General features: G+C 41.0%; 2 protein-coding genes across 2 annotated transcripts; one reads left to right on the top strand and one right to left on the bottom strand.

Annotated features, from left to right (window-relative positions):
* Nucleotides 1–6,521: 6,521 nt before the first annotated feature.
* Nucleotides 6,522–16,835, bottom strand: tgfb1a (transforming growth factor, beta 1a). Its single transcript, XM_018665504.2, has 6 exons — nt 14,672–16,835; nt 9,768–10,049; nt 9,375–9,612; nt 8,638–8,788; nt 7,920–8,030; nt 6,522–7,802 (listed from the first exon to the last, which is right to left on the bottom strand). Exons 1-6 carry the CDS (start codon nt 15,000–15,002, stop codon nt 7,755–7,757), a joined length of 1,161 nt encoding a protein of 386 aa, XP_018521020.1. The 5' UTR covers nt 15,003–16,835; the 3' UTR covers nt 6,522–7,754.
* A 2,556-nt stretch (nt 16,836–19,391) lies between these two features.
* LOC108876159 (cyclin-dependent kinase-like 1) lies at nt 19,392–25,456 on the top strand. Its single transcript, XM_018665503.2, is given in 11 exon segments — nt 19,392–19,795; nt 20,066–20,254; nt 20,547–20,668; nt 21,753–21,825; nt 22,611–22,701; nt 23,055–23,221; nt 23,223–23,256; nt 23,855–23,937; nt 24,031–24,087; nt 24,627–24,779; nt 25,313–25,456. Coding segments are annotated over 11 exon segments (1,092 nt in total). The 5' UTR covers nt 19,392–19,768; the 3' UTR covers nt 25,409–25,456.
* The last annotated feature ends 840 nt before the right edge of the window (nt 25,457–26,296 follow it).

Here is a 26,296-nt window from a genome sequence, read left to right as displayed (position 1 = left end):
GTTTTGAAGTCTGGGTTCTGTTATACCTGCCCACCACTGTCCCTTTTTTGTATTTTGTATGTTGCACACATGTGTTTATATGTATGTGTGAGTGTGTATGCCAAAGCTGTTGTCATGTCTAATTCATTTGTTTGTTGCCTAGAAACGGAGGAGGGAAGAGATTAAAAGACATATGGAAAATGAGCGTGATTAAAATCAGCATTAATTAAAGCATTTTAATGTAGCTGGTTAAGATGGAGATAATTTCACCTATATACTGTTATACTATAGTTCAATATAGGTGAAAGGTGCAAAGATTGAGTATTGAATAGACAGTACTATTTTGCTCTCTGAAATGTTGTGGAGTAGATGTTTAATGAGGCATATGTGTAATTAGAATACTCAAGTAAAATGCAGGTACCTCAAAATATTACAATATTTTAAAACATGAAAGGACATATTACATGAAGTGAAGAAGTAGTAGGAAAACTTAAAAATATGATTGGCTGTCTGGTTTAAGAAAGGCAATGTTCTCTCTTAGCATAGACTATGGCAAAAGATCAGATTGTGTACACGACTGCCTGTATAGGTATGAGCTCATGTATATGCGTTAGCACGTGTGCATATATAAACCGGACTTCTATTTCTGAGTGTGTTTAAAAATGTTCTCGAGGGTGTCCATGTATAATGCGATTGCGTGTGAGAGTGCACTGAATGAGAGGAGAAATGAGGAAGCATTGCATAAACCAAACACATAATTTCACCCTGCTGCCCGCTCCCAAAGTGCCCCGATCGCAGGAAATGGGTGTAAAGGAATGACTCAGCTGGCTTTGACCTCCGCCACCCCCCAACTCCCTAACACCCCCACCCTCTCCTTCAGGGCTGCTTTAATTAGAAAAGCAACTCGTTTGTTTTTCTTTGTCTCAACACCCAGTCTAGCCCCTTTCAATCTCTGCCTGTTAAACCCAGCGCATCCCAAGTTCTGTGATGACTCATAGCTTTCTCCTCCACCCAGCACTCTCATGCACTCACCCTGTCTCTGTGTAATTTGATTGGCCTAGATTCCCTACTTTGGTGCAGAGGTGTAAAAAAAAAAAACAGCTGTCACACAGATGTATGCCTTTATCATACCTGCTCAGGTGTGTTCGATTTGCAGAATGATCACAACACATTTCGAACACACACTTACGCAATTGATGGTGTCATACTGAAACATTTATGTATTCACCAAAGCTCAGTTGCTCAAGGCTAACACACAAACACATACACACACACACATTCGCGCACCCATGCACGTACACGCACACAAACACTCACCATGCTGCTTCAAAGGATGGTGTGTCATAAACAGAGGGACTGGAAAGGAGGAATGTGTTGTTCATTGGGGAATTCAGAGACAGTGGGGAGAGAAAGGAGGGGTGGGGGCATGCTGACCTAATGTCCCTCTGAGAGGAGGCAAGGAGGAACGAATGCCGAGCCTTTCTCTCTGCTGTCATAACCCTTGTACGGCCATCAATACAGCTGAGAGCCCCACTGACACAGGAGGCCACAGATCATGGCTGACTAATCTAAAACAGACCCTGTACCAAGCTACCCTTGAAAACCTAACACCTCCCTAACCTCCCATTTAACCAATAAGAAGAATCGGGTTACCATGTGATACAGGACAATATGTGTGTATGTATGTATGTGTGTGTGTGTGTGTGTACATGTGCATGTGCGCATTCACAGAATGGGAGGATGATATTTCTTCCTGTCCACTGTGTCAGTTTTACACCAGTGTGTGTGATTTGTGACTTTAGTCACACCTTTCTTAATTGGAGTCAGCAGTCTTGCCCCTGCTTTACTCTATATGCATGTCTGTGTGTGTGGACAAAGGAGGCAGTGGGATGAGTAATAGAGTGTGATTGAACTTAAGTTTCAGTTCACTTCAGCCAAGCTCACTAAGGGGTTTGTGGAGAAATGAAGCTCTCCCCCTTTTCCTAGCATGCTTCATGTGTTTCTGTATTTCCATGACTTTGTCCAAAATCATTCGCTATTACCTGTGTGTATCTGTGGCCAAAAGTTAGAAACCCAGATATATTCAGTTTACTGTGACATACAGCAAAGAAAAGCAAAAATGACTGATAATAGTTGATCAACTAATCAGTCAATTGACTAATAGTTTGGGCTCCAATATCATGTGAAAGGGGTCGATCAAAGTTACAAACCCACTGAGAATAATCACCCAACTCTGAAGCTGTATACAACCTTTTAGCCTGTTTTAACTCATTGTTTTGGTTTTACTAACCCTGTTTCCGGCAGCAGCAGGTAGCTGGTACCAGTAAATTAACTATAAATAAATGTGCAACCTGGTCAGCAGAAAAAGTAAGCATACAGTAAGTCAAACTAGAAGCTTTGTTTTAGAATGACAAATTACATTTAAGATTGATATTGTCATAATCAATCTTTTACCAGCTAGTACAATAGAAGATTGGCCATTTGATTTTTAATATGGACAGAAAAGACATTTAGAGTTTTTACAAAATGACTGTTGAAAGAAGCCCTCTATCAAAAACGCATTGAATTGTAATAGATACTAGCTTGGGGCCACTTAAGGCGCTTACGGGACCCTCAAACCTTAACCCCTACCAGTTCTCCTTTCCTCCCACCAGCACCCACGTTCCTGTGAGAATAAACTGCTATTTAGGGGCTGCCTCTCCTCTGGGTGTAGATCCCATGGACACTGTTGTCATAGTTGTCAGACCCCAGAGTAAGATCTTTTCCTCTGTTTATTACCCGGGGAGATAGTAGCTGTTTATAGAGACAGATTTGTCCCTCTGCATCCAGGGACACACACACACACACACACACACACAGAGAGAGAGAGAGAGAGAGAGAGAGAGAGAGAGAGAGGAAGGAAACAGAGGGGCGGTACCGTGAGAAGGAGCCAGTCCAGAGATGTAATTGGTACCTTTCCTTTTTTAGAAAACATTTCTTACTTACTGAGGTCCAGCAAATGAGTCAGGGCGCAGCATGCTTTATAACCACACTCAGACACTCTCACATGGTTTATCATACTTTCCCTTTGTAGTTTTCACTTTGAAGAGGGTTCGAGTTTCTCCTCTGTCTTTGATCCTCCATGTATTAAGCTATGATGTTAGCTACTGGTTATGTGCATGACAATAGAGCACATCTGGTGAAAAGGAAATGAAGGTTTTTCCCAAGTGAATTTTTATTTTGTAGACATTTGTGCTAAAACATTTTAGCTGAATGCCTATAGTGAGCAAAGGTGTGTGGTCTTTTATTCTATCTCTCCCTCATTCAACCCCCCACATACATCAGTTTTCTTCCCCTATCACTTGCCTTGTTGTTTAGTTCAGGTGATAACTCAAAATGGCCCAGGGAATCTTCAAAGAGCTGACAGGGGTTAACAAAAAGATTAGAGAGGAAAAGAGAGAAAAGAGGCTGACTCAGACTGTGATAACGATCTTGGCTTGAGCTACAGGTGTGAAGTGAGAGGGGCAAAGACAGGACAGGTGGAGAGGAGAAAACCTGTCAACTCACAGCTAACCTTTTGCGTATTCAGCTAGTACTGCCTTAACACACATACACACACTAAAAAAAATCAGTAGTCTGTTTGTCTGTAGAAACTGTGGGGAATTTCTCTGACCTTAAGAGTGATGTTATTTTCACTGGTCCTCACTTCCTCAAAGGGCCGTCAATGGTTCAGATTTGAATCATTTAAGTGACGAGGTCTTTACGAACATGTGAAAGTGAAACAAAAACACAGACCAAAATTGATTTTACTCTTTAATGTGATTGTAATATGGCTTCCAGACTAAGACCATTTTAGATTTAATTAAATAAATAAGGTTAACCTAAATAAGTAAGAACAAAATATCACAATGTCGTGTTTAAGATCCAGCATAGAGAAAAGATAAAAATATGGAAATGTTTAAGAATTTCCTCAAATGTATTCAGCCAGATCCCTTATATCAGTAGGTATATTTACCAGCAATAAAAAGTTTACAATGAACACGTTATAGCGATGTAAAATAGTTAGGATGTTATTTTTCAACAAAGACTAATTTAAATAATAAAATAAGTCTCACTGTAAAGAGAAATGACAGCCCTCGATTAAAATGAATTGAAATTCAATGACGAAACAGTCATAACTGGGAGTAGGGAGGCGTGTTTGTTAATATGTGTGTGTGTACGCATGCACAGATTTAGCACCTGGAGCAACAATGGCTTTGAGCAGCTGTGTGTTTGTGAAACAGAGCTGAGCAGCAGCAGGACACCAGGGTGTGTTATTAAGGTCACAGTCAGCTTCGTCTGAGTCCACAAGAATTACACCAGGCCGCTTCTCTGCTCCACTTTTAATGACCAGTTGTGGCAAAAGATCAGTGGACATATAATTGCGAATGTCATAGATGTTGTAATAAGACAGAACCCAAAATAGCATTTCAAGACCGACGTCGTGGCGGATCAGCTTACGTTCAGCATGATCAGTTTTCATTGTGAACTTGTAAAAACGCCACAAAGAGAAAACATTTTGGGCAGCGTTACATGAAAAGGAGCCTTTCATATTTGCAGATAAAAGACAATGAAGCACAGCACATGGATGCAATTAAAGAGGCAATTATTCCAAAATTGAATGACTTATTCGCTCTGATGAAGTGCAACAACAGAACAATTTTCTAGTTACTCATGCAGTCATATAAACTCGGCACGTGGATTGTGTTAGTGGTAAAAGAACACCTGCTTGACCCTGAAATGCTGCAGGCATCCGTCTTCACTCTCTTCTCTTGTGTAACACTCATATGTCGTACGGTGAGTTCAAGTGCCCCCCTTTTTTTCCCTTTGGATGGAGCATTTCTGGGATGTGCTTCAATCCGTGGCAGGAGGTGTCAGCAGTTTGTTTCAGTCCCATGAAAAGCCAGAGGGCTCAAGAGGAAGCAGCTGCTGAGAAATGAACATTGGTTAGAAGGACAAGCCTACTTGAGTTTGACTTCCCTCTGGGACTGTTCCATTAACACCACGATAGATTTATGAGCCTCTTGACATTCATACTCTTTGTTTGGTCATTACAGGGAAAGTAAAACAGGTGGAAGTGCTGGCATTTTTAGAAACTAATTTGAATGATCTTGTCTCATCCAAAAAAAAACCTCATGTTTTGCTTGTTTAGGTTCAGTAATGGTCTTGTTTTCTTGGAGAGGAAAAAACCTTTTAACATTCCAATTACATTTGCCCAGCCAAGATAACACAGTGCACATTCTGCCTCTGCACCATTAAAAATCAAGACCTGGCAACAGATCTGTCTAAATCATTTTGAGAGGTGAGACAAAGGGGGATTTAATTATGCTGATCATGTTTCATTTTACTTTGTTTATCTGGTTCTGAGGAGCACTTTCCAAACAAGCACTCTCTGTGTTGGCTCACAGGAGAAAAATTCCTGTGCTTTCCAAAGGAACCCTGGGTAACATGACCAGCATTGGAACAAGATAGCACAGATCGCTGTCACCTTGTTAGCAGCACAAGCATCCCCCACACCACTCACTAGCACAAAGCTTATGTAAGGCTTTTGACGTTGATGTGCGAGCCGTGGCTGTGTGTCAGTGGGTTCAGTGTTTTCATGTGCATGTGTACAGTATGTGTGTTTAATTTTCCATGTAGTCACTGCCCTTAAGTCTGGGACTTACCAACGGGTCTGGACCTGCTCTCCTCATTCCCAATTCAGCCTCGTGGGCTGCCAGTAATCCCTTGAGTACTGAGGGAGAGGGGTGGGGCTGGTAGGGTGGGGGTGGAGGGGTGCACATAGATAGTAAATGAAATGTTGGTATGGTGTGCATCCCTTCAGGTGAAGGCAGTGCCAAGAGAAGGGCTGAGTGTCCGGGAACTCTGGAGTCGGCTTTGCAGTCAGTGAAGCCCAGCAGGGCTTGGTGCTCTTCTTCAGTCAGTCTACAGTCATCCAGAGTAAACAGGCATCCACTGGTTGCCCAGAAATAGACCACACGCACCTGGCATATGCCACGCTTTTCCACTGGTAGATCTCTCTTCTGACATTGGACAGTCATTGCAAACTGTCACAACCTGGTTGTATAAAATTTCCTGGAGGAAGCATCATACGTGTGCACATCTGTTCATGCTGAGAGAGGTAATGAGAGGCATTGAAGTAGAAGCAGCTTTATACTGAAAAAATAGGAGAAAAGGTAGGTGTGTGCAGGTGGGGGCACTGTACATCAGTGTTGAACTACAGCCTTGATCTATATCAGCCTACTCTCAGTAACAGTCAAGTTATATTTTCAGCCAAGGGTTTTTACCTAAGCTAACCATAACCTAAATGAGTTGTAGATACCATTCATTCATGTTTGTGTGTGCGTGTTTCAGTTTGTGCTTATTTTGTAAAATGTTCTCTCCCCTTACCGTAATTAATACACACATACACATGCATGCACTGACAAGTATCATACACACACACTTTCACAACACAGTCCTCTGACAAGTGGAAACATCGCATGTGGTTTTATTTTGCTCACAAAATCTTCCACTCTGACGTGTTAATTTAACATCAATGTTTATTTCAAATTTTTTAAATATTTACAGATACAAATTTCAAATGGTAAGTGCACTATAAAATTGGGTAAGCTGAAAAAAAAATCCTAAAAAAATCATAGAAGATGAATTAATTCTAGAGTTGTGCAAAAAGCTTCACACTTCAGATGAAAATAAAAATTTGTCCTGAAATAAAGGGCAATAAATTGCCCCTAATGTACTATAGCAAAAAACCAAAACCCACAACAAAGACAAAAACAAAACAGCAAATGTGTGTATCAAGTCTGAATGGCTCTTTCCTAAAACCAACACCACAACCACATCCCCTGACCCTCACCATCTAAACAACAAACCGGCTGTTAATCCCGACAGGGAGAAAAACATGGTGTCATCATGCTTACCACCACTGATATTACTCATGGCTTTAACAGCACGAAGACAAGCTGACATTCAATTATGAACACAAACACAGTGACAAAAAAGCATTGTAAAAATCACGTGGGTTGAAAAAACAAACAAAGCAAGTGAAACTGATGGACGGTTCGCATGAAACGTTGCTCAGTGGGCCAACAGCTCCAGCCTCTCAGTCAGAGGGAGTTTTCCCAGGTAGGACTGTCCCTGTGGTTGTCTGCTGTCCTTTACGGTGCAGTTCTCTCCAAAAACACCTGCAGCATTTTTGTCCAGGAAAAACCTCAACAACCACTATTTTCCATACCTGGGATTTAGCACCGTAAATTGTGACCTCTTTAGGAAGATGATGTGGCAAACAGAAGTGTCCCAGACCATCATCGGTGAAAACAAAAGCGTTCTTCCATCAAGGTCATTTTGGTCCCCGTGTCCTTTGGCTTCCTTTATCCAACCTTTTTTTAATAATAATAAACCATTTCTATGTCAAACTGACACATACATTACATGTGCATCTGTCAATCCAACAAATAAATTAATTCATTTCAAGACAGATGTTTTTGGTTCTGCAAGGAAAATGTATATACACATAAAAAATATTATCTATAATATCTATATAAAGAAGTCCATGGTTTGATGTGCTTCCACATCCTGGCAGAGCTCGCAGCTTGACCACAAAGATCGTGATTACTTTAAATATTATTTTCCTCTTGTCCACATTATTCTCTTCCTCTTTGTCTCTGTCAAACACTCCTCTCTGTGGTCTCAGATGTGACTTGTTCCATCTCTGTGTATGTTTGAAGGGAGGCAGAGCAGTGTGCCATGTTGTATTTTTAGCTACACTTGCAAGACTTCACAATCATATTGGACAGCTGCTCCACCTGAAAGTGAAAAATCAGCAGTAATGTGATAAATCATTTAGAAGTGTTGCTTTCACATAAAATGTTCAATAAACATTTCACCCCAGAATGAAGGTTACTTGGCTGCAGTATAGATACCTTGTGTTGCCTGCCCACGTAGTAAAGGATTGGCAGTGGCTCCAGTGCCTGGGGAACACAGCAGGGCTGGGCAGAGGCTCCTGGGTTGTGATGTTTATACAGGGCCAAAATCTGTAAACCATTAATAAGATGGAAACATGAGAAAACAAAGAACTTAGCTCAGAATTTCATCACTGACATGACATGTTCCAGAGAAACTGTAATAGACAAGGGTGTTTGTTAAAAACCCATGTGTGTGAATGTGTGTACCAAATTTCACGGTAATCCATCCAATAGCTGTTGCGATATTTTTGTCAGGACCAAAGTGGTAGACTGACAGACCAACACTGCTTTTCCTAGAGCGTAGTGTGGCTTTGAATGAGGCCTCCAACTACTGATTACTGTCATTAATACTTAGCACGTCACTGTTATCATATACTGCTGATTAATCAGTCAATCAACAGTTTAGTCTATAAAGTGTCAAAAAAGAATGCCAATCACAATTTCCCTGAGCCCAACGTGATGTCTTAGTCGTGACCAACAAATTGATTATCATTTAAAACCCTCTTAACAAGCCTTGACTTTCATACAACACAGACTTGAGTGTGAATCAAAACAGTTCTTCAATAACCAGCGGGGACGAAACTGAACTTGTGACAAAGATGCCAAACCAGTGTACCTCAATAAACCACATAATCAGATGTAGAATCATAAACAACAGTGAGGTGTTGCACTATACCTGAGAATATTTGTTTTCAGCATTCCAGATGTAGGTGCAGGACCCCATGCAGTAGTTGGCGTGGTAGCCCGTCGGCTTATGTATCCACTTCCAGCCCAGATCTTTTCTGAAGTCAATGTACAAGCTCCGCACGCAGCAGGTCTCTGTCTGGCTGCATAAGCAAAAACGGGATCTTTATCTTTTGTAAAGTGAGGTGTATGGCGAGATGCATAGAGATTTTAGTTGCTGTAGAATGTAAGTCAATTTTAAAGCTGCACAGAGAAGAATTTTAATATAAGATTTCACATGTTCCATCGGTGTACAAATTGCAGCTGCATTTGAGAAGTCTTCCCATCCTAAACAAAGCCCCTAAGAGCCATGCTATTCCCCTAAGTCTGGTGTCTGATATACCAACCACTTTACTTCCATGTAGTAGATCAAAACTGTAAAATATAAAATGTCTCCTCACAGCACTGAGCCAGTGCTCCAGTGTGGCTGTGGCTTAAAAGGTAGAAGGTTTGTGGTTTGAATGCTGGCTCCTCCAACCAACACATTTAAGTGTCTTTGAGCAAGATAAAGAACTCATACAATACAACTATTAAAATCACCACAGACTTGTAAGGTGGTTAATCAGAATAGTTGGAATGTTTCTACATGTCACTGCCAGTGAGAGGTAGCTGCCAGTGGGTTAGGTTGCCTAGTAGGGCTTTAAAAATGTCTGTGAAATAAAATCCAGTGACATGTGTGGGGCTGCTTACGCTGTACATGTATCCCTCGTCTCGGTGGAGCGTTTTTTGCGTGAGGTGAGGTGGCTGCTGACATTCTGAGGGATGGACATGGTCAGGATGTAGGGCGGTTGGGCCATCAGTTGTAACGTTCCTATATCTCCCCTACCGCCTGAGATCCCGGCGATGGAAAAACTGAAGCTACTCTCAACACTTTCCCCATTCTTACTGCATCCACAGAACAGGCGAAATTGGAAACCCTGCTCATCCTCTGAAAAGACAGAAATGTACAACATATCTTGTTGCTGACTTTATCTGTGAAGGTAAATGTCATTAAGATTGCTCATGGGCTAGAGTAAACAGATGGACAGAGGTAAGTGTAATGCTAAATCACAAGATGAAAAGCACTTCTTTACTGTAACTCACCAGTCCCTCTGAGCCAGTTCTGCAGGGTCTCAGTGACATCAAATGACAGCCACTTGTCTTTCAACTCGTTAGTGATGAAACGGGAAGCGAGGTAGCGGGCTGAGGCCCCCAAACCCCGGTACAGCTCCACCCGCTGCTCAGAAGGTATCGAGGTTCTCTTGATGAGCATCCGCAGCTCTGCACTCGTCAGCAGGCGGTAATCCCCCACACTTTGCCGTATCTCAGAGATGTTGAAGGGCATTTCGATGTTTGTGAGCTTGTTGACATCTGTGTAATTTTTTCCTGTGTGATTTAAAAAGGGGGAATTACTTATTTGGAGATTTCATACAGCTATTTCAGACTAGCAAGTTGTTTATGTGCATATTAGAGAGAAACATGGAAAACAGAAATGTTCTATAAGCTGCTTGTTATTAGTATATCATACCTAATCAATTTCTGATCCTTTGAGTATTCCACACCACTTGTCATATAAATCCTGTGTCTCAAACCAGCCTTTTTGTTCTGTGTTTTTAAGAGCTATCTTTGATTTTTTTTTGTCTTTCAGAATTTGTTATTTTGTTCAAAAATGTAGAAAGACAAAACTACTGAGCACTATCCAGCTACATTATGTAGGAAAATATAAATATTGGATCAGGACTCTATGTAAGCAGATTCTACATATTAAAACACTAAAAAAAAAAAAAAAAAAAAAAAAAAAAAAAATCTTCACTTGGATACCTGTATTGTTTCTCTCCTCTCCCTCTATTCTCTATTTTCTTGTTCCTGATCAAAAATCGATATTAGAGAAAGGACAACAGGACTGAAAGGTTTTGGTATTAGACAAATCCATTTTGTTGAATTCTGGTGAGCTTGTGATGATGGAGCTCTGGTGTGTTTTTGATAGTTGGCAAACCACAGTTATGGTCTTTACAGTAAACACTAAACACCAAAAATATACTACAATATCATTTGGAAACTTTCTGATTTTTTAAAACTAATAGAACACTGTAGTGGGACAAATAGGTGCTTGTACTGAACAATTAATGGATATGAAGTTCAAAATATCAGGTCCTTAAACTTACCAGTTAAGCTTTTATTAGCTATTACAAGTGTTTACTTTATTGTATTTTCATACTTGGTACATACAACTCTGCTAAGCTAACTCACACTAAGATGTTCATGAAAAGTTCTTTCAAACATGTTTTCCATAATTCTATATACACATTAATAAATAAATAAATGGAATAGGCAAGTTCATAGTCTTACTCAATAATCAGAACTGCAGCCAAACATTCATCTATTCCAGCTGCTGTAAAGTTGACCATAGAGAGTGTTTTGTTTTCTTACAGTGTTGCTGCCCATATTTGCAAGTTTTATTCCAGAGCCTGCCCATATCATGACAGCAGGAACATTCCCCATGCAGAGCTTGATGGGAAACAGAGCCAAGCTACTGAAGGCTTTAACACCATAAATCTACCAGCGTTACATTACAAAGGATTAAGTCAGGCAGAGATGAACAATGATAAGCGCATGCAGGCATATGATTGAGAGTGAAATGCTGTGTAGAAAGAGAGACTGAGAAGAGGTGTGAGGGGTGGGATGGGGGGTTGTAACAAGCTGAATGTGTTAAGAATGCACTCATTTGAATATAATTAAAACACACAGAGGGGTGGAAGGGTGTGAGTGGGGGTGCAGAAAGATTGCAGATGTGTATTAATGGGGTCTGACCCAGGCCCAAACCGCCTACTGTGCCTCAGCCTGCCAAAGCCAGGATTCTCTACTCTCAAGTCCGGGAGCAGCTACAACCCATCCTCGCAAACTTGCACCGCATAGTCTGTACAAGGCTGTACAAGGATTCTTCATGTCACGGCTGCTTGTGTATCATTTACCAGTATCACCATCTGTGTTGTTGCTTAGGTAGTGTTTCACCCCTTGTATCGAAGCCAAACTGAAACTGAAAAGGGCTGGTGTGGAGTGCAAAGGGAAATGAGATGACATTTTACTGGTCCCACCCAGAGCAGAGTCAAATGTTTGGTTGTAAGTGAATGAATGGAAACACAGAGCGTCACAACCATGTACAGTATGTGGAGAGCAGTGAACTGGCAGTGATGTACCAAGCAACACCAAGCACGGAAAGTCATCATCTCTAGCAAGTTAAAGTAAACTGAGATAAATGTGTTAAGGGTTAGAGAACTGTTTACGAAACAGGAAATTAAGTCACTTCCCCGAAGAAGCATATTGGCTGCAGCACCATAATTACGGTTAAGCTTTATCCTCACTTCTACTTTTCAATTAACACAGCTTGCATGGCCTCTGGTGGATTATCACTGAGCTGTTCATGTGATCAACATACAACACTGTGAGGGAACAAAGTGTTAAAATTTCTTCTTCTCCATGAGAAGCTAAGATAAGGCCTCACTCCTCCAGATAGGGGTAAAGATAGCACCCTAGCCAGCATACTAACATGGGTGTGGGGGGGGATTTGTGTGTTGAATCAGGGCCTATCCGCAGGTAAGCCGGGGACAGCTGTTGTGACAGGTAGGTAGACAGCCCTGTAATTACCAGTGGGAGGAACCAGATTCCAGCAACAGGCTAAATACCTGCCTCCTTCATATACTCGGCTCCACCTTCCCACATCCCACTCGTCAATGTCTTGTTTCCCCACCTCACCATGTTTTACACATGGTGTCGGGACCACTCTTCTCCATCTAAGGGTGGTGGCAACTTTATTTACTCTTAAATATAATAATTATTCCAGAGCAGTGAACTCATCTCAATCCTGAATGGCACAGTGGCTGATTTCTAAAGGAGGGAAGAGTTCCCTCTATAAAATGAGCTGAATTACATTAAGAGCAATACCATGTTAAATGCAAGATGTGAATTTGTGTGGGCCTCAAGGGAAGGATGTTACTGCTAACTGGCAGAAGGAATTTAGTTTAATCCATCACACAATTACAATGATTGAGACTACAACTATTAAGTTTTAAAATGCTGTGCACACAAATATGCATCCCCATAGGCTGTTTCAGGGTATAAAGTGTGTGTCGTGCAGTAAAAAGAACCACAAATTGAAATGACGCATTGGATCGTTAATGAATATTTTAAAAACTTCTATTATGATTACTTTGTTCAAATATAGTCCTCTGTCTACTTCCCAGAAAAGAGCAGACATTGGATTGTCTCCCACACCCCCTTATATGAGTGTGTGCGTGTCTTTTTTAAATAATTGCAAAACAGTTCTTGGTGGGTCTACACACGTACACTCATAACTTGGCCGTCACCCTTTCCCAGTGTGTGGAGGCAGGCTCTGTTTAAAGGACTGCACTGAGGGTTAGGACAGTAGATGGGTGTTCTCTGGCATTCCACAGAGGTAGGAAACACATGCTCCCCATGGGCACCGCTTGCACCGGACCTGAGTCACTCAAGATCTCAGTGGCCATCAGCCTGCCTTCCTTCCTGCCAAGCTGCCCTGTCACAAACACGCTGCAAACACACTGATAATAGGCTCAGGAAACACACCAGAGAGGAACTAGACGGGAGGAGAGAGAGACAGAAAGAGAGAGACGGGTAATCAAAGGGCAAAGAGATATGGAAATTACATGGAAAATGGTCAGAAAGAAAGAGAAAGAGATATGATGGAGAACAGGTGACAGGATAAGCAAGGGAGAACCCAATGCTCAAGTTACAGGAAACCCCCAGTCCCTGAGGGACAGGGCAAGAGAGAGAGAGAAAGAGGAAAAGAAAATGAAAGAGAGAAGGAGACGAGTGAAGGTGAAGGAGTGCATTTCATGTCTATTCTAATCTCATTTTTCTATTCTCTCCCCTGTTCTTTGCTTTTAATCTGAGCAAAACAAAATCATGCCCTTCATTCTCAAAGTTCCTTTGTTCTCCCTTTGGTCTGCGCACTCCTGAGCATGGTCCATCCACTCAAGTCTTTTCTTTTGAAGTGGTGGATAAAAGAGGGATAGTGTGGATGCCTGCCTGATAGGGTGAGGAGTATAGGCATGTAGAGAACAATGGAGCAAAGGAACAAAAACCAAAAAAATATGTGTATCATAATAGTTTTAGAGTCATTGCTCAATTACAGCCAAAAACCATTTGGCTGAACAAACAGTGTATGTAGGCTAGCCAAACAAACAGCACTAATAAAGCAGTAAAAATGCCGTGGATACCACGAAAGCAACACAGAGCATCAGACCAGATGCAACACACAGTCTTGCTAACTTGTAACGCCTGTGATCTCTGAACTCCTCAAGCTGCCTGAAGACGTTGGGTGGAGATCTGAAGGGGTTCACATGTTGAGAGAATTTATAGACAAGATTAGAATTGACACCAGCCATTGGGCAAATGATGATTAATTTGGGCTGTAGCCACAAAGTTTGTCTATCCCAGCAAAAACTCTAAGACTTATGCTATGCTGAAATTTGGTGGGGCCAACAAAATGATCGCTGTTGAACAATGTCATTGAAAAACAGTGCATCAGATTTTTTACATGTATGCAATAGTTCTCATTCCAAAGGACACCTGCTGATTTCCTTTTGCCATTAGCAACAGTTTTTTTTTTTATTATTAGTTATTATTTATTTATTATTTTTGAACATTTTGTGCCCTTATTTGACAGTGGAGAGACAGGGAATGTGGAGAAAGAAAGCAGGGGAATGACATGCAGCAATGTGCCCTAACCACTCAGCTATTGGGCTCCCCCACTATTAGCAAATGTTAATGTAAGATCTGTAGAATGACCCTTTTTTATGGAAACAGTGCATCTTGCAGATTTTTGCTTCCCTGTGTGTGTGTACAGTGTGCCTCAAATGCCTGTAAATGTAGGAACGTAAATCACAGTCATATTATTACATGACATTCTTAGTGCTGTAGTTAAGCCATCGGCTGTCCATGGTGCATAATACACATTTTCTGGTACTCACTGGTCATGTTGAACTTGTGCAGCACCTTGGCAAAGTACTCCTCCTCCTCCTGCTCTGTGGAGATCTCTGTGTGGACCTCAGCCTGCTGCTCCTTCAGAATCTCCTTGGTGCTGTTGTAGAGGGACAGCAGAGTGGTAGGGATTTCCTCCTCGTCTCCAGCCTGATCTGGCTCAGGCTCTTTAGGCAAACGCAGTTTACTGAGGATTTGGCTCCTAATGGCCTCTATGCGCTTTTTCTTCACCATCTCCAGGTCCACAGTCTTACATGTAGACATACCACTTACGTTGCCCACCATGTACACAACCATGAGCATCAACAGTGCCAGCTTCATGGTACCAACCTGACTGTAACTACTTATGTGCTTTGGTTCTTGGCAAATCCTCCCTCACCTTTTCTTTCACTGCCTGCCTCCGTCCAGGGATGCTTAGGGAATAGTGAATCACTCCGTGTAGAGGTGTGACTGACGCAAAGTGTTTACACACAGCAAAACAATTACAGCAGTGTGGAGAGTCCTGAGAGTTCAGGAATACCAGTGCCACCGCTGTTGCTACTGCTGTGAAAAACCACCTAACACTTGTGACTTCTTTGCATAGAAGCAGGTGGAGAGAATCCCAGTGGGCAGACAGACATCAAGCAATGAGCCAGCCTCTGACTCAGCCACACAGGTAACACAGTGATGTCCCAGACACTGAAATGAGTCCAGAGCGGAGCTGTCAAATGCCAACAGAGCCCATCCAAACATGAACACAGACAACGCCCCCAAGACTCAGAAGACCTCTACAGTGCCCATCAGTCCAAAACAATCTACCAACACTCAAATACTCAACAGAGCTGTTTCTGTTCCTACAGACAACTTGTGATTGATATTTTCAAGCCTCCACTTGCAATATTAAATTGAATCCTCACTCGTTTTAAGCAAGTATATACCTCCACCTCCACGTGTCAGCTCAGTGCTGTATTGCTCACTAGGCAGTCTCTCTTTACATGTCCCCAGGAACAAGCAAATGTGAAGGGAGCTGTACAACACTCAGCAAATTGAAGAGCGGTGTTGGCACAGCCCAACTTACTTACATCTGAGGCTACGGCTTTTCAGCTGACACAGCTTCCTGTCCTCTCTGACCCACAAGTCTCTCCAAAGATCATTCAGGACTGTAATGACGATGTAACATCCAGTACCTCTGTAAATGTCTCTAAGGAAGAGAAGATAGCAATGACACGTCCTGTGTTTAACGTGTAGAAATGGGCTTCCTATTTCTCTGTTTTTGAAGTTCGATCAGATGACCTCTGGCTTCCTTTACAGCCCAGATAAAACTCTCAGGGGCTTTTAAACAGCCCAGCACGGAGCAAGTATCCACGGTGAAGTGAAAGAAAGTATAATGTAGTATTTAAAAATCTCACTTTCACCAACTTATTCTACAGTAGTTACAAATCTACGCAGTCGAGCCATTAAGAAATGTCCCTACAGAAGAACATTTGACAAACTTGTATCGCTGTCCTCTCTGACTACCTCTTTTTAGCAGCAACAGCATGTGATCTGTGTACAGCTGCAGTTCTATCAACGCCTCCAACCCATGCCTACTTCACAGACAGAGCAGCTGTCTCTATCTGAGTCTTCATTCTCAAGAACAATAATCTGATAGTGTATACTCTCCAGCTCAAGAAGAGACAACTATCAGAAGAGACAGCACAAATAACTCTCCCTCTGTCAGTAAAAACCCTGCCCTCCTGTAACAAAAAATTAAGCTTGACAAACCTTCTCTTTAAATGAGCTGTACCATCCAGACACAGCAGCAGTAACGGCAGTAGTAGCAAGGGTAACAGTCCCTCTTAGCTCACACTGTTTTGGGAATCAGATTGCAGTCTCGTCTGTGTCCTCTCTTCCTTCTATCCATCCATCGGTATCACCTCGTTTGTGCCCTCTACAGCTCCTTCACACCTTCCCTCTTGAGTCTCCTCTGACACAACTCCCTATTCACACCTCCGTTAAACTCCCTGCCTCTCTGCCTTTTTCCTTGCGCTCTCTCTTTCCTAGTTCTTGTCAGAGCTTGCTGGTGACAAAGTGATTTGTGGGAGCACTGAGCTCAGCTAACTTCTCTCTTGCACTCCCTCGCTCTGCCTCTTTTTCTCTCTCTCTCTCTAACGCTTCTTTTTTTCTGGTTCCTGTTACTCGTCTAATAGAGCGAGGAGCTCTCCGCCCAGGAAATGAGGGTAACGGCCACAGTGTAAAACATCTGCTGTTTAACAGAGTTCTGTTGCCTGCCTCCTGTCCACATCAGGAAGCCAGGAGCTGAACACGCTGAATTACTGACTTTAGAGGCACCAGCTCTATGGCCTGTCTGAGATTGAGGCAATGATGGCTGACAATGTCAACAAGCCGTGCATGGCACAAGTGTCTCGCCAGCTGACCGCCACATTTACCTGGTGGCTGTGAAGGTGAATGCCTGCCAGGCCAAAAAAAAAAAAAAAAAAAACAAGGCACCAGGACAAGCTGGTCTAAAAGTAGAATGGTGAATTTCAAGGGATGGAGAGCCAACAGGGCAGGACCGTGTGGTGCGCTGTCCTAGGTCTGGGTGCTTTTTAGAGGTTGGATTGTGTATTTTCAAAAGGAAGGCCAGACTAAAACAAACCGGTGATGGTTTGAATCATTTTGTCTCTGTCTAAATGATGATTCAACAGGGAAATAAAGATAGTAGATTGCTATTGTAGTCTTTGGTTGAGGAATATTTTAGGTTTTGCCCAGTGTGTTTCCCATGGGTGTCTATTGTCTTCCATTCACTGAGTCGGTCATGAAGAATAAGCTATTCATCGTACACTGACAAAAAATGGTGACATTTAACATAGGGAAACTCAAAGCAAAAATCCCCTAAAATACCAGCAATACCAACAACAGACAACTGTAACTCAAACAAAGATACTGTGGACTATATTTGTCATACAGAGACAACTGCACTATCTCTGATTACCATTAATGATAAGATGTTGAAAATAAAATGAGGTTGGCTATCAAATGTCAACAACTCATACTGTAACTTCTTCTGTTGTGTGGATCTTTAGGAGCTTTGATAGGTGTGCACTGCCACCTAATGGTCAAAGAGTGTATATCGTTTACAGAAGCTCTGATGACTTTCTTCCTGGTGATGACACACATGTTGGAGTTGACATCTTTGTCACCAACCTCAAGACTTTAAATGTGTTGACAATTTTTTTAAAAAATAGATATACAATACAAATGTAGACTGTCATTATAACAGTATGAGACCTGTAATTTTAACATAATTAAAGTCCATCTCCATTTATCAAATTGTCTGAAAGATAAAGAAAAATTGGAAGATAAAAATACTTCATGCACCCAGAAATTTTCTTTTGGTTAAGCAGCAGTCATGTATTTGGTGAAATCAAACATAAGGACCATTTCCTCTCTCACTCTTTGTGACAAAATTAAGGGCTGCATGCTGTCAGATAAAGAAAATATAAAAGCTGTATTAGTATAGGAAACAAGTAAACAGACATGCTAAATTTTGCTGTAGCAACATATCCCAGCCATTCATTCTGACCTACTTTGTCTGCTCTCCATTGGTCTTTTAACATTGGCGTCTGAACACAACAACCTCCGAGCCTTACAGACTCCATACAACCAACACCTCTTACCAGTCTGCCATGGGGCATTTCATACCCTTCACCACAGGCTTGGATGCCAGCACCTCAAGGTGACTGTGTGTCTCTGAGCACAAGAGTGCAACATGGTCTGCTTTCCCATCATTCACTGTGAAGTCCTAAATGATTCTCTGTGTGATTCAGCATGGAGCTGTGGCAAACCCCAACGTCTTTGAGCCAGACGAGCCGAGGGAGGATGCTGGGAGAAAAAATATTCACAGTCAACAGAGAGAACAGATAGTCTACAGCTCATGTTACCACATCAGGGCTGGTCCTACATACATTTCATATCTGTGGCAGAGTTGCATGATGCAGTAACTTCTTTCAACAGACTTTCCTCTTCTGGTGAAAACAACTCATATACTAATTGTCTGCACTGGTGTATAGAAAATAATATTGGGCATGCTCCTATAAGCAGTGATGGAAGAAGCACTGATGCCTTTTACTCAAGTAAAAATAGAATTACACCAAAACACAGAGAGAGGTGTCAGTGAGGTCAACGGTTATGTTAGCATACATTCTTACATTATTGGGCCATGGTTAAGCCCCCTTTATCTACATTAATACAATATGTACTTGTATTACAAAAAAAAGAATCATATTGTATGATTGTGGTTGATCATGAAATTTGGATACTACATCTTGCTCTTTTAAGTTGGTAACTAAAGCTGTCAAATAAATGTAGAGCATTTCTCAAATTGTACTTAAACACAGTACCTGAGTTGCTTACCCTACTTTCCACCTCTAGTAATGGGCAAAATAAAGGTAGGCTATCACACAAAAGTAATATGACTGAAAAGCTATGACAAATACATAAATAAATATATTTTACATTGACAATACTGTGCCAGTGTAAATTAATGCAGATGTTGTCATATAAATTTCTACTAGCTAGATTAGTCAGTAGGAAAACTAACGCTCACCCGTCGGCCACCTGTCTCCATGGAGACAACGCACGTGTATTCACTTACGTGTTTTAACGTACGTAGCCAGCTTAGTGAATTGGTATCCTGTATCGTGCCGTATTATTGTTGCCCCTTTCTGCGTCGTTTCTAAGGGGGTAAGTTAAACAGCGTAATAAGCGGCCCACTATTGCTGTGTGTGCGAATGTAGGAGATGTAGTTTCAGACTGAAAACCAAAAAAAAAAAAAAAAAAAAGACTTAATGTGAGTTAGTGGACTGTGCTGAAGGGAAACACTAAGCAGAGCGGGTTGTCAAGGTAGTGACGACGCTAGACGAGGAGACGGCGGAAGGAGTGAGTGATAGTAGGAGTAGAGAGAGGGCGAGGGACCTCTGAAATGTTTACTGTGATAATAATTCCTACCGACGTTATGAATTTAAGACCAAAGAGGCTGAGAGAAATGAGTGTGCACACATACATGTAGCTTTGCGGACGTTTGGTGGACTTAAATCATCCGCAGACTCGCTGCTGTTGACTTGTCGATGAAGACGCTCTCAGACTCTGGACAGGTGAGTGTGCCCTCTCGGCTTTTAGGTTGTGAGGGTGCTGACTGTGACACAAAAAAGGCACGATTTGATTTTGTCTGTATTTTACAGACGTCGTCGAGACTATGGAATTCTCTCCCAGGTGTCACAACCTTTCGAAAAATAACCAAAAACCAATTTTGTAAAGTGCATACAGTATAGTGATGTTATTGTTACTGGAGGAATGATGAAATACAAAGTTACTGCCTATGAATGAAGTGGTGACTTTTGAGAAAAACGTTTGACCTTTGACAGGTGACAGCTACTACCTGCCCAATGGAGAAATATGAAAAGCTGGCCAAAATTGGTGAGGGCTCCTATGGTGTGGTGTTCAAATGCAGACACAGAGATACTGGCCAGATAGTTGCCATCAAGAAGTTTGTGGAATCTGAAGATGACCCAGTCATTAAGAAGATAGCATTCAGAGAAATACGTATGCTGAAGGTGAGAAGAGATCTCCAGTATCAAGTTTGTTCACATCACACCACCCCACACCACAGGTGGACATAAGCAGGCACACACTCATTAAGTTGTATGAACTTGTGTCACTTTGTTAGGAATGTGTCATGCACAGGGATTATTATTATTCTTATTCTTTATTTACTTATTTTTAAAGATTGAGGCGATTCTTACATAAGGCAGACCTTAGATCCCCTGTGGGTTTAACTAAACATTTTGTCCCAAATAAAAAAGTAAAGTTCTGAAACAGTGTCCATATTCTCTGTTGGTCCTACAGCAGCTGAAACATGTGAATCTGGTCAACCTGCTGGAGGTCTTCAGGAGGAAAAGACGGCTCCACTTGGTGTTTGAGTTCTGTGAACAGACGGTCCTCAATGAGCTGGACAAACACCCTCGAGGGTAGGTCAGAGGCAGAGGTTTAAGATGTGCAACAACCTGTCATCTGCTGATGTGATCTGTTGAAGTGTCGCTGAGTAAGATCTAAACATACAGTATTCACTCTCAGTGTTCTCAATTAGAGCAGTGAGTTATGATAGATACTTAGAAAGTTAAAGATACTCAGTTACGTAAAAACTAAGTATTTTGTTGGCACTTTTGTAAGAGTCCATGACAAAATTGCAGAGGCACAAACTAACTAAGCACATTTCCTCAAGTTCTATACTCAGATATAATTTTGAGGGTCTTGTTCTAACTTGAGTAATACCATTTTGTGCTACTTTACGCTTGTATTTTGCTACATCTCTCCATCTCTCTCCATAGGAATTAGTAACTTTGCAGGTTAAGATTTTACATACAAAACCTAGGGTATTAAAATGCTGTTTATGTGCTGATGCATCAGTAATAATCATAAACAGTACAATCATACACAGTATATTGATGTAACACTTCCTTCATGTAGCCATTCTGTTGTATAAGAAGTGCTGTTACATTTGATATTTTATTTAGGGTTTTATTTTGCTGATAATCATTCCTTAAGTAGTCATCTGTTTACAATACACTTTACCATATAACTTGTTGTATGGACTGTTGCCAAGAGATTTCAAAGATGTAAAATGTTGGAAGCAGAGTGAGGGAGGAGTAGCATCTAAAGGAGCAGAGTCTAAAGCAAAAAAGCAACAAAAAAAGTATGTTGTGGAAATGGTTCTTCTCTTTGCTTAATGCTTTGAGCACACATCATCATCACAAGAGAAGATTTTAGCTTACTTTTTGTCATATGAAGTCACATTGCAAGCTTAAGCTATAAAGGCTAGTTGCAGTCTGACCATTTTTCCTTTTCCTACAAGGCGGTGCAGCAGAAACTCTAGCTGCTCCTGAAAACAAAGGCGCTGTTGCTGTTAGAGACAGGCCTAAGGTTACCCGGGTGACAAGAGGGCTGTGTAAAGCACCACGTCTTTTTTAAAATCGTTGGAAGAATAGATGAGGAAAACTTGTGTTTTGTTTCTCGTACAACAATCAATATACCTTTGTCTCTTGTTCTCTGCAGGGTACCTGAGGCTCAGCTGAAAAGTATAGTGTGGCAGACTCTACAGGCTGTCAACTTCTGTCACAAGCACAATGTCAGTATATTTTTAATCTGGTATTTAATATTTTTGTTTTTTTTTATATATTATATATTTATCTTATATGATTATATGACTTTCTCCCACTGTGTTTTTGTTTGTTTGTTTAGTAAAGCATTGGTTTGGATGGTTTGATTGGTCTTTATATATATATATATATATATATATATATATATATATATAAATATAAATATATCTCATATCACTGGTCTTTGCACTCATTCTTTCATTTTTTTTTCTCTTTCTTTCCTCTGCATACTGGCCATAAAATGATCCATTCCCAGTGTGACTGTAGTGTAGAGTAAAAGAAAGGGACAAAATCCACAGGTTTAATATTAGCTCAGGTTGATTTTGAAATGCATTTTCTACAGAATGAGAACATCTGATCATTGCATCACAGCTGAATCATTGCCTTAAAGTTATATTAATTATTAGCATTTTGTGTAAATACTTGTGTTTGCCAGAGAAGTCTTATTTTAGAGTAGTTAACTTGCATACTGTGGCTGCTCACAGCATTGATTTTTATGTTTCCCTGTGGCAATAGTTCCCAGAGTCTTGCAAAACCAGCTTATATTGGACAAGCTCAGATTTCAGCAGAAATACTTGTGAGAACTGACCGAGCCTATAAGTTTCAACATTAAAATGTGTATAGGTTTCTGATTTCTTGCTATTGTTCATCAACATTAATTCCTATTGTCAGCTTTAATATGCCTCATTCTCTGTCACTAAGAGACTGCGTATCACGTTCCCGAAATCCCTGATCATGAGCGTTTATGTTGCAGTGCATCCACCGTGACGTAAAGCCAGAGAACATCCTCCTGACCAAAACCGGAGTCATCAAGCTCTGTGACTTTGGCTTCGCCCGCATTCTGAGTAGGTCATCCAGAGAGCCAGTGCATTTATTTGCATTTAGTGTTAATGTACCTCTAATGACTTATTCAACATGGAACCTATAGCATCTCCTGCTGATTGCCTCCTCACTTTCAGTGTTTCAATAAATGCACTGCATAGGAGGACCATTCAGCCAGTTAGTGTGTCTCTGTGTATGTGTCTCTGTTTACCCTTCCTGCCTTAGGTTTCGGTGTTATGTTACCATACATTAACATGTAGTCATTCAGCATGCCTTGTAATCCCTTCCTCTACAATGTACACGTTATTTAGTGTTCATTATTTAGGATCTAGTGCTCCATCTGTGCTCCATCTGTTCTGTCTGTTGCTGCACTCAGCGGGACCTGAGGATGACTACACAGACTACGTAGCGACCCGCTGGTACCGGGCCCCTGAACTGCTGGTTGGGGATACTCAGTACGGGCCTCCTGTGGATGTGTGGGCTCTGGGTTGTGTCTTTGCTGAGCTGCTCCATGGGAATCCACTCTGGCCAGGGAAGTCTGACTGTTGACCAGCTCTACCTCATCCGAAAAACTCTAGGTACACCGATAAGGGACTACACTAATGGGTGCTTAAAAGAAATAATCTACCTATGGATGCATTTATACAAATCACATGCCATTACTTTCTTTATACATCCCAAGATCAGCAGATGGATTTACCAGTAGTTCAGCTTTTAAATTCAAGATAAAATCACACAGTCTCTATCACACAATGCTGTGGTTTGTTTCCCTTGCTTTTACACCACAAACAAATTGCAGCAGTTAGCTTGAAACCTAACCCAGATCTACCTTTTCAAGCAGTCTTGGTGCCATCATTTGGTCACCTGACAGCTTTCACACCAGTCTAAGCTGACTAAACCCACAGGGAAATGCAGCAGAGTTTGTTTGAACTGAACCAATTAGGTGTGAAAGCACAACATAAGGAAACTTTATTCTATTAATTTTACTGAATAGGAAACATGGCCTTTTTTACGGTGGATTTATTTTGTGGGTTTGTTGAACTGGTATAGAAGGTGGGCTTGCTGTTTTAATTTGATTACTATGGGTGTTTTAGATCTTAGTACAACATTTTTTTAAGATTTCCTAAGGGTTTTAGAGTTTGCAAAAGATTTTGATGATCTAATTTCTGACCTCAGGTGACCTGATCCCACGTCACCAGCAGGTCTTCCGCTCTAACGTTTTCTTCAGTGGAGTCAGTATTCCTGAACCTGACACCACGGTAAGAACCTATTGTTACCACTGAGAATGTGTGTTTAATATAAAGGTGATGAAGTGTGGTGAAGGTGTAGTTATTTATTTATTTTGCTCTTAGGAACCCTTGGAAAAGCGCTTCCATGGAGTGTCCCCTCATGCCCTCCAAGTCATGAAGGTATGTCACGTTTATGTTTAAGCCTGACTAATATACCGGCATGGCTGATATTATCATTTTTAGATTTAGATCACAGATAGATTACAAATATCAGCTTACTGTATGTGTTGGCCAGTGAATAATAAGAAATTGCAGAGCAGAAAAGCTACTTAATGTTTGATGTAATGTATAACAGTGTTGCCATTATTTAATGTCAGTCTTGATCACAACTCTTAACCGAATTTAAGAGATTCTTGCTGAAAAAAATGTTTAATAAGTAATGTTTAGAGTAATGTTTGTAGGTTAATAAATGAGTATCAGCTAATATATAATAATCTGTCTAACCTCTTTAAAACTTGATATTGTATCTGAAAGTCCAGCATTGGTCAGCCTCTCTTCTGTGTAGCAGATCAGTATGAACAAAATGATGACTCAGTACTCAGTTACTTCAGCTCAGCCAGTATAAATATATGTATCAAGGGAAAGTCAGTGTTAAGAAATAACAAATATTCTGAAATGCCAATGCTCCATAGTAACTCTGTACATCTCTGTGTGAGCAGTCATGTCTGGTGATGGACCCCTCTCTCCGGCTGTCCTGTGAAGAGCTGCTGGAGCTGCCTTACTTCCAGGAGGAAGGAGGAGCTAACTGGGGCCGTGAGAGTGAGCGCCTAGGAAGACGTCACGACAAAGGCTCCCGACGCAGACAGGCAGGGGTATGTTTGAAACACACTGGCTTAATAATATGTAATGTAATAATTCCCAAAACCGCATATTTATAGACTGTATACCCTGCTACAGCCAAGCATGTCCTTGAGTTGGTCACTCAAGGACCCTCCACCTGTGTTAAACCAGGGTCATCCATTTATACCTCTGTAGGCTTGAACGTTGCTGCTAAGAGTTGATGTCTGTATCTCTATGCTTAGTATGTTCCAAACAGTTAAAATATGATGCACAGCTTATGTTGTAAGTCATGCGAGAGCTGTTTCCAACAAGCTACTGCCATAGATTGTAACTTAGATGAGTTTAAACAGAGCTGGTGACCTCTGAGAGAAAAACTACCAACAAACTACACCTTGCAGGTGTATAAAATTGCCAAAAATTTTGCTGGTGAAGTCACTTTAAAGGACAAGTACAGTATCTCTTACTGTAGTTTCACCACTGAAGTTCATGGGATCTCTCTATCTCTCTCTCTCTCTCTCCCTCTCCCTCTCCCTCTCTCTCTCTCTCTCTCTCTCTCTCTCTATAGGCACAGTACCTGCCTCAGTTACCAAACAGCAACATTTCACCAGCACCAGACGTCAAGAAACACGTGAAGCATAAATATCACCTGCCCAACATTTAACAAAGCAATTCAGATCAATTTGAATACAAATATGAATATATGAATATATTCTTGGTGTGAGAGTGAGAAAGAGTATTTTTAATTCTGTGATCATTTTCACTTATCCACAAACATTATCACTCAATATTCTTTGCATAAGAAATAATAGTTAGGGCATTTGCAGTTGTAGGTTAGGCAACACACTTACAGTACTGTTACCAAAGAGTGCACATTTCATGTGATCAGTGCTGAAGGTAGTTTGCACCAGCCACAATGGGCACTGCATTTTTACACCTCTATAAAATCATATAAAATATTTTATAGGAATCACCAGTGTGCCATCATCATTCGGACATTAGTACCAGAGTTTTATTGTTTTCTTGGCACAGTCAGTGACAACAACTGATCCCCATGCATATGTACCGCTTATTAGGATTAATCTATTTAGTCAATTAAACACAATTTCAATAGTATTTATTTTCTGATATATTTTCTTATAAAAATATAGGATGAATAAACGATTTAGCTTTAGGTTCAGTAAACATGTTGTAAATGTTGTATTATAAAACCAAAAGAAGTACATAAGTATATCATGTAGTACAGTATATAATACTTTGTGTAACTTCCTTATTAGTCTTATAATGGTTTGATAAAACCTGCCATGACAGCAGACACTCTTAACATATTGCAGCCTTAGTCTTTGACAACGATCACCAAAGTCTGACATGGACATTGACTCTGTTGCTCAGCCACAAGACAGTGATATGCTGTAACATGCATTAACACACTGACAGCCTGACACATAGCTTGACCGATCACCTCACCTTGAACTTATCAAATTACTGACGTCCTTGTTATACCTCACTGTGCTAAGGGCTGTAAACAAGCAGGTATTACTCTAATTGATGG

The sequence above is a fragment of the Lates calcarifer genome, linkage group LG21 (genome assembly GCF_001640805.2).
Source record: "Lates calcarifer isolate ASB-BC8 linkage group LG21, TLL_Latcal_v3, whole genome shotgun sequence".
NCBI lineage: Eukaryota > Metazoa > Chordata > Actinopteri > Centropomidae > Lates > Lates calcarifer.
Note: the sequence above shows the minus strand (reverse complement) of the source record. Positions and strands in the feature narration are given on the sequence as shown.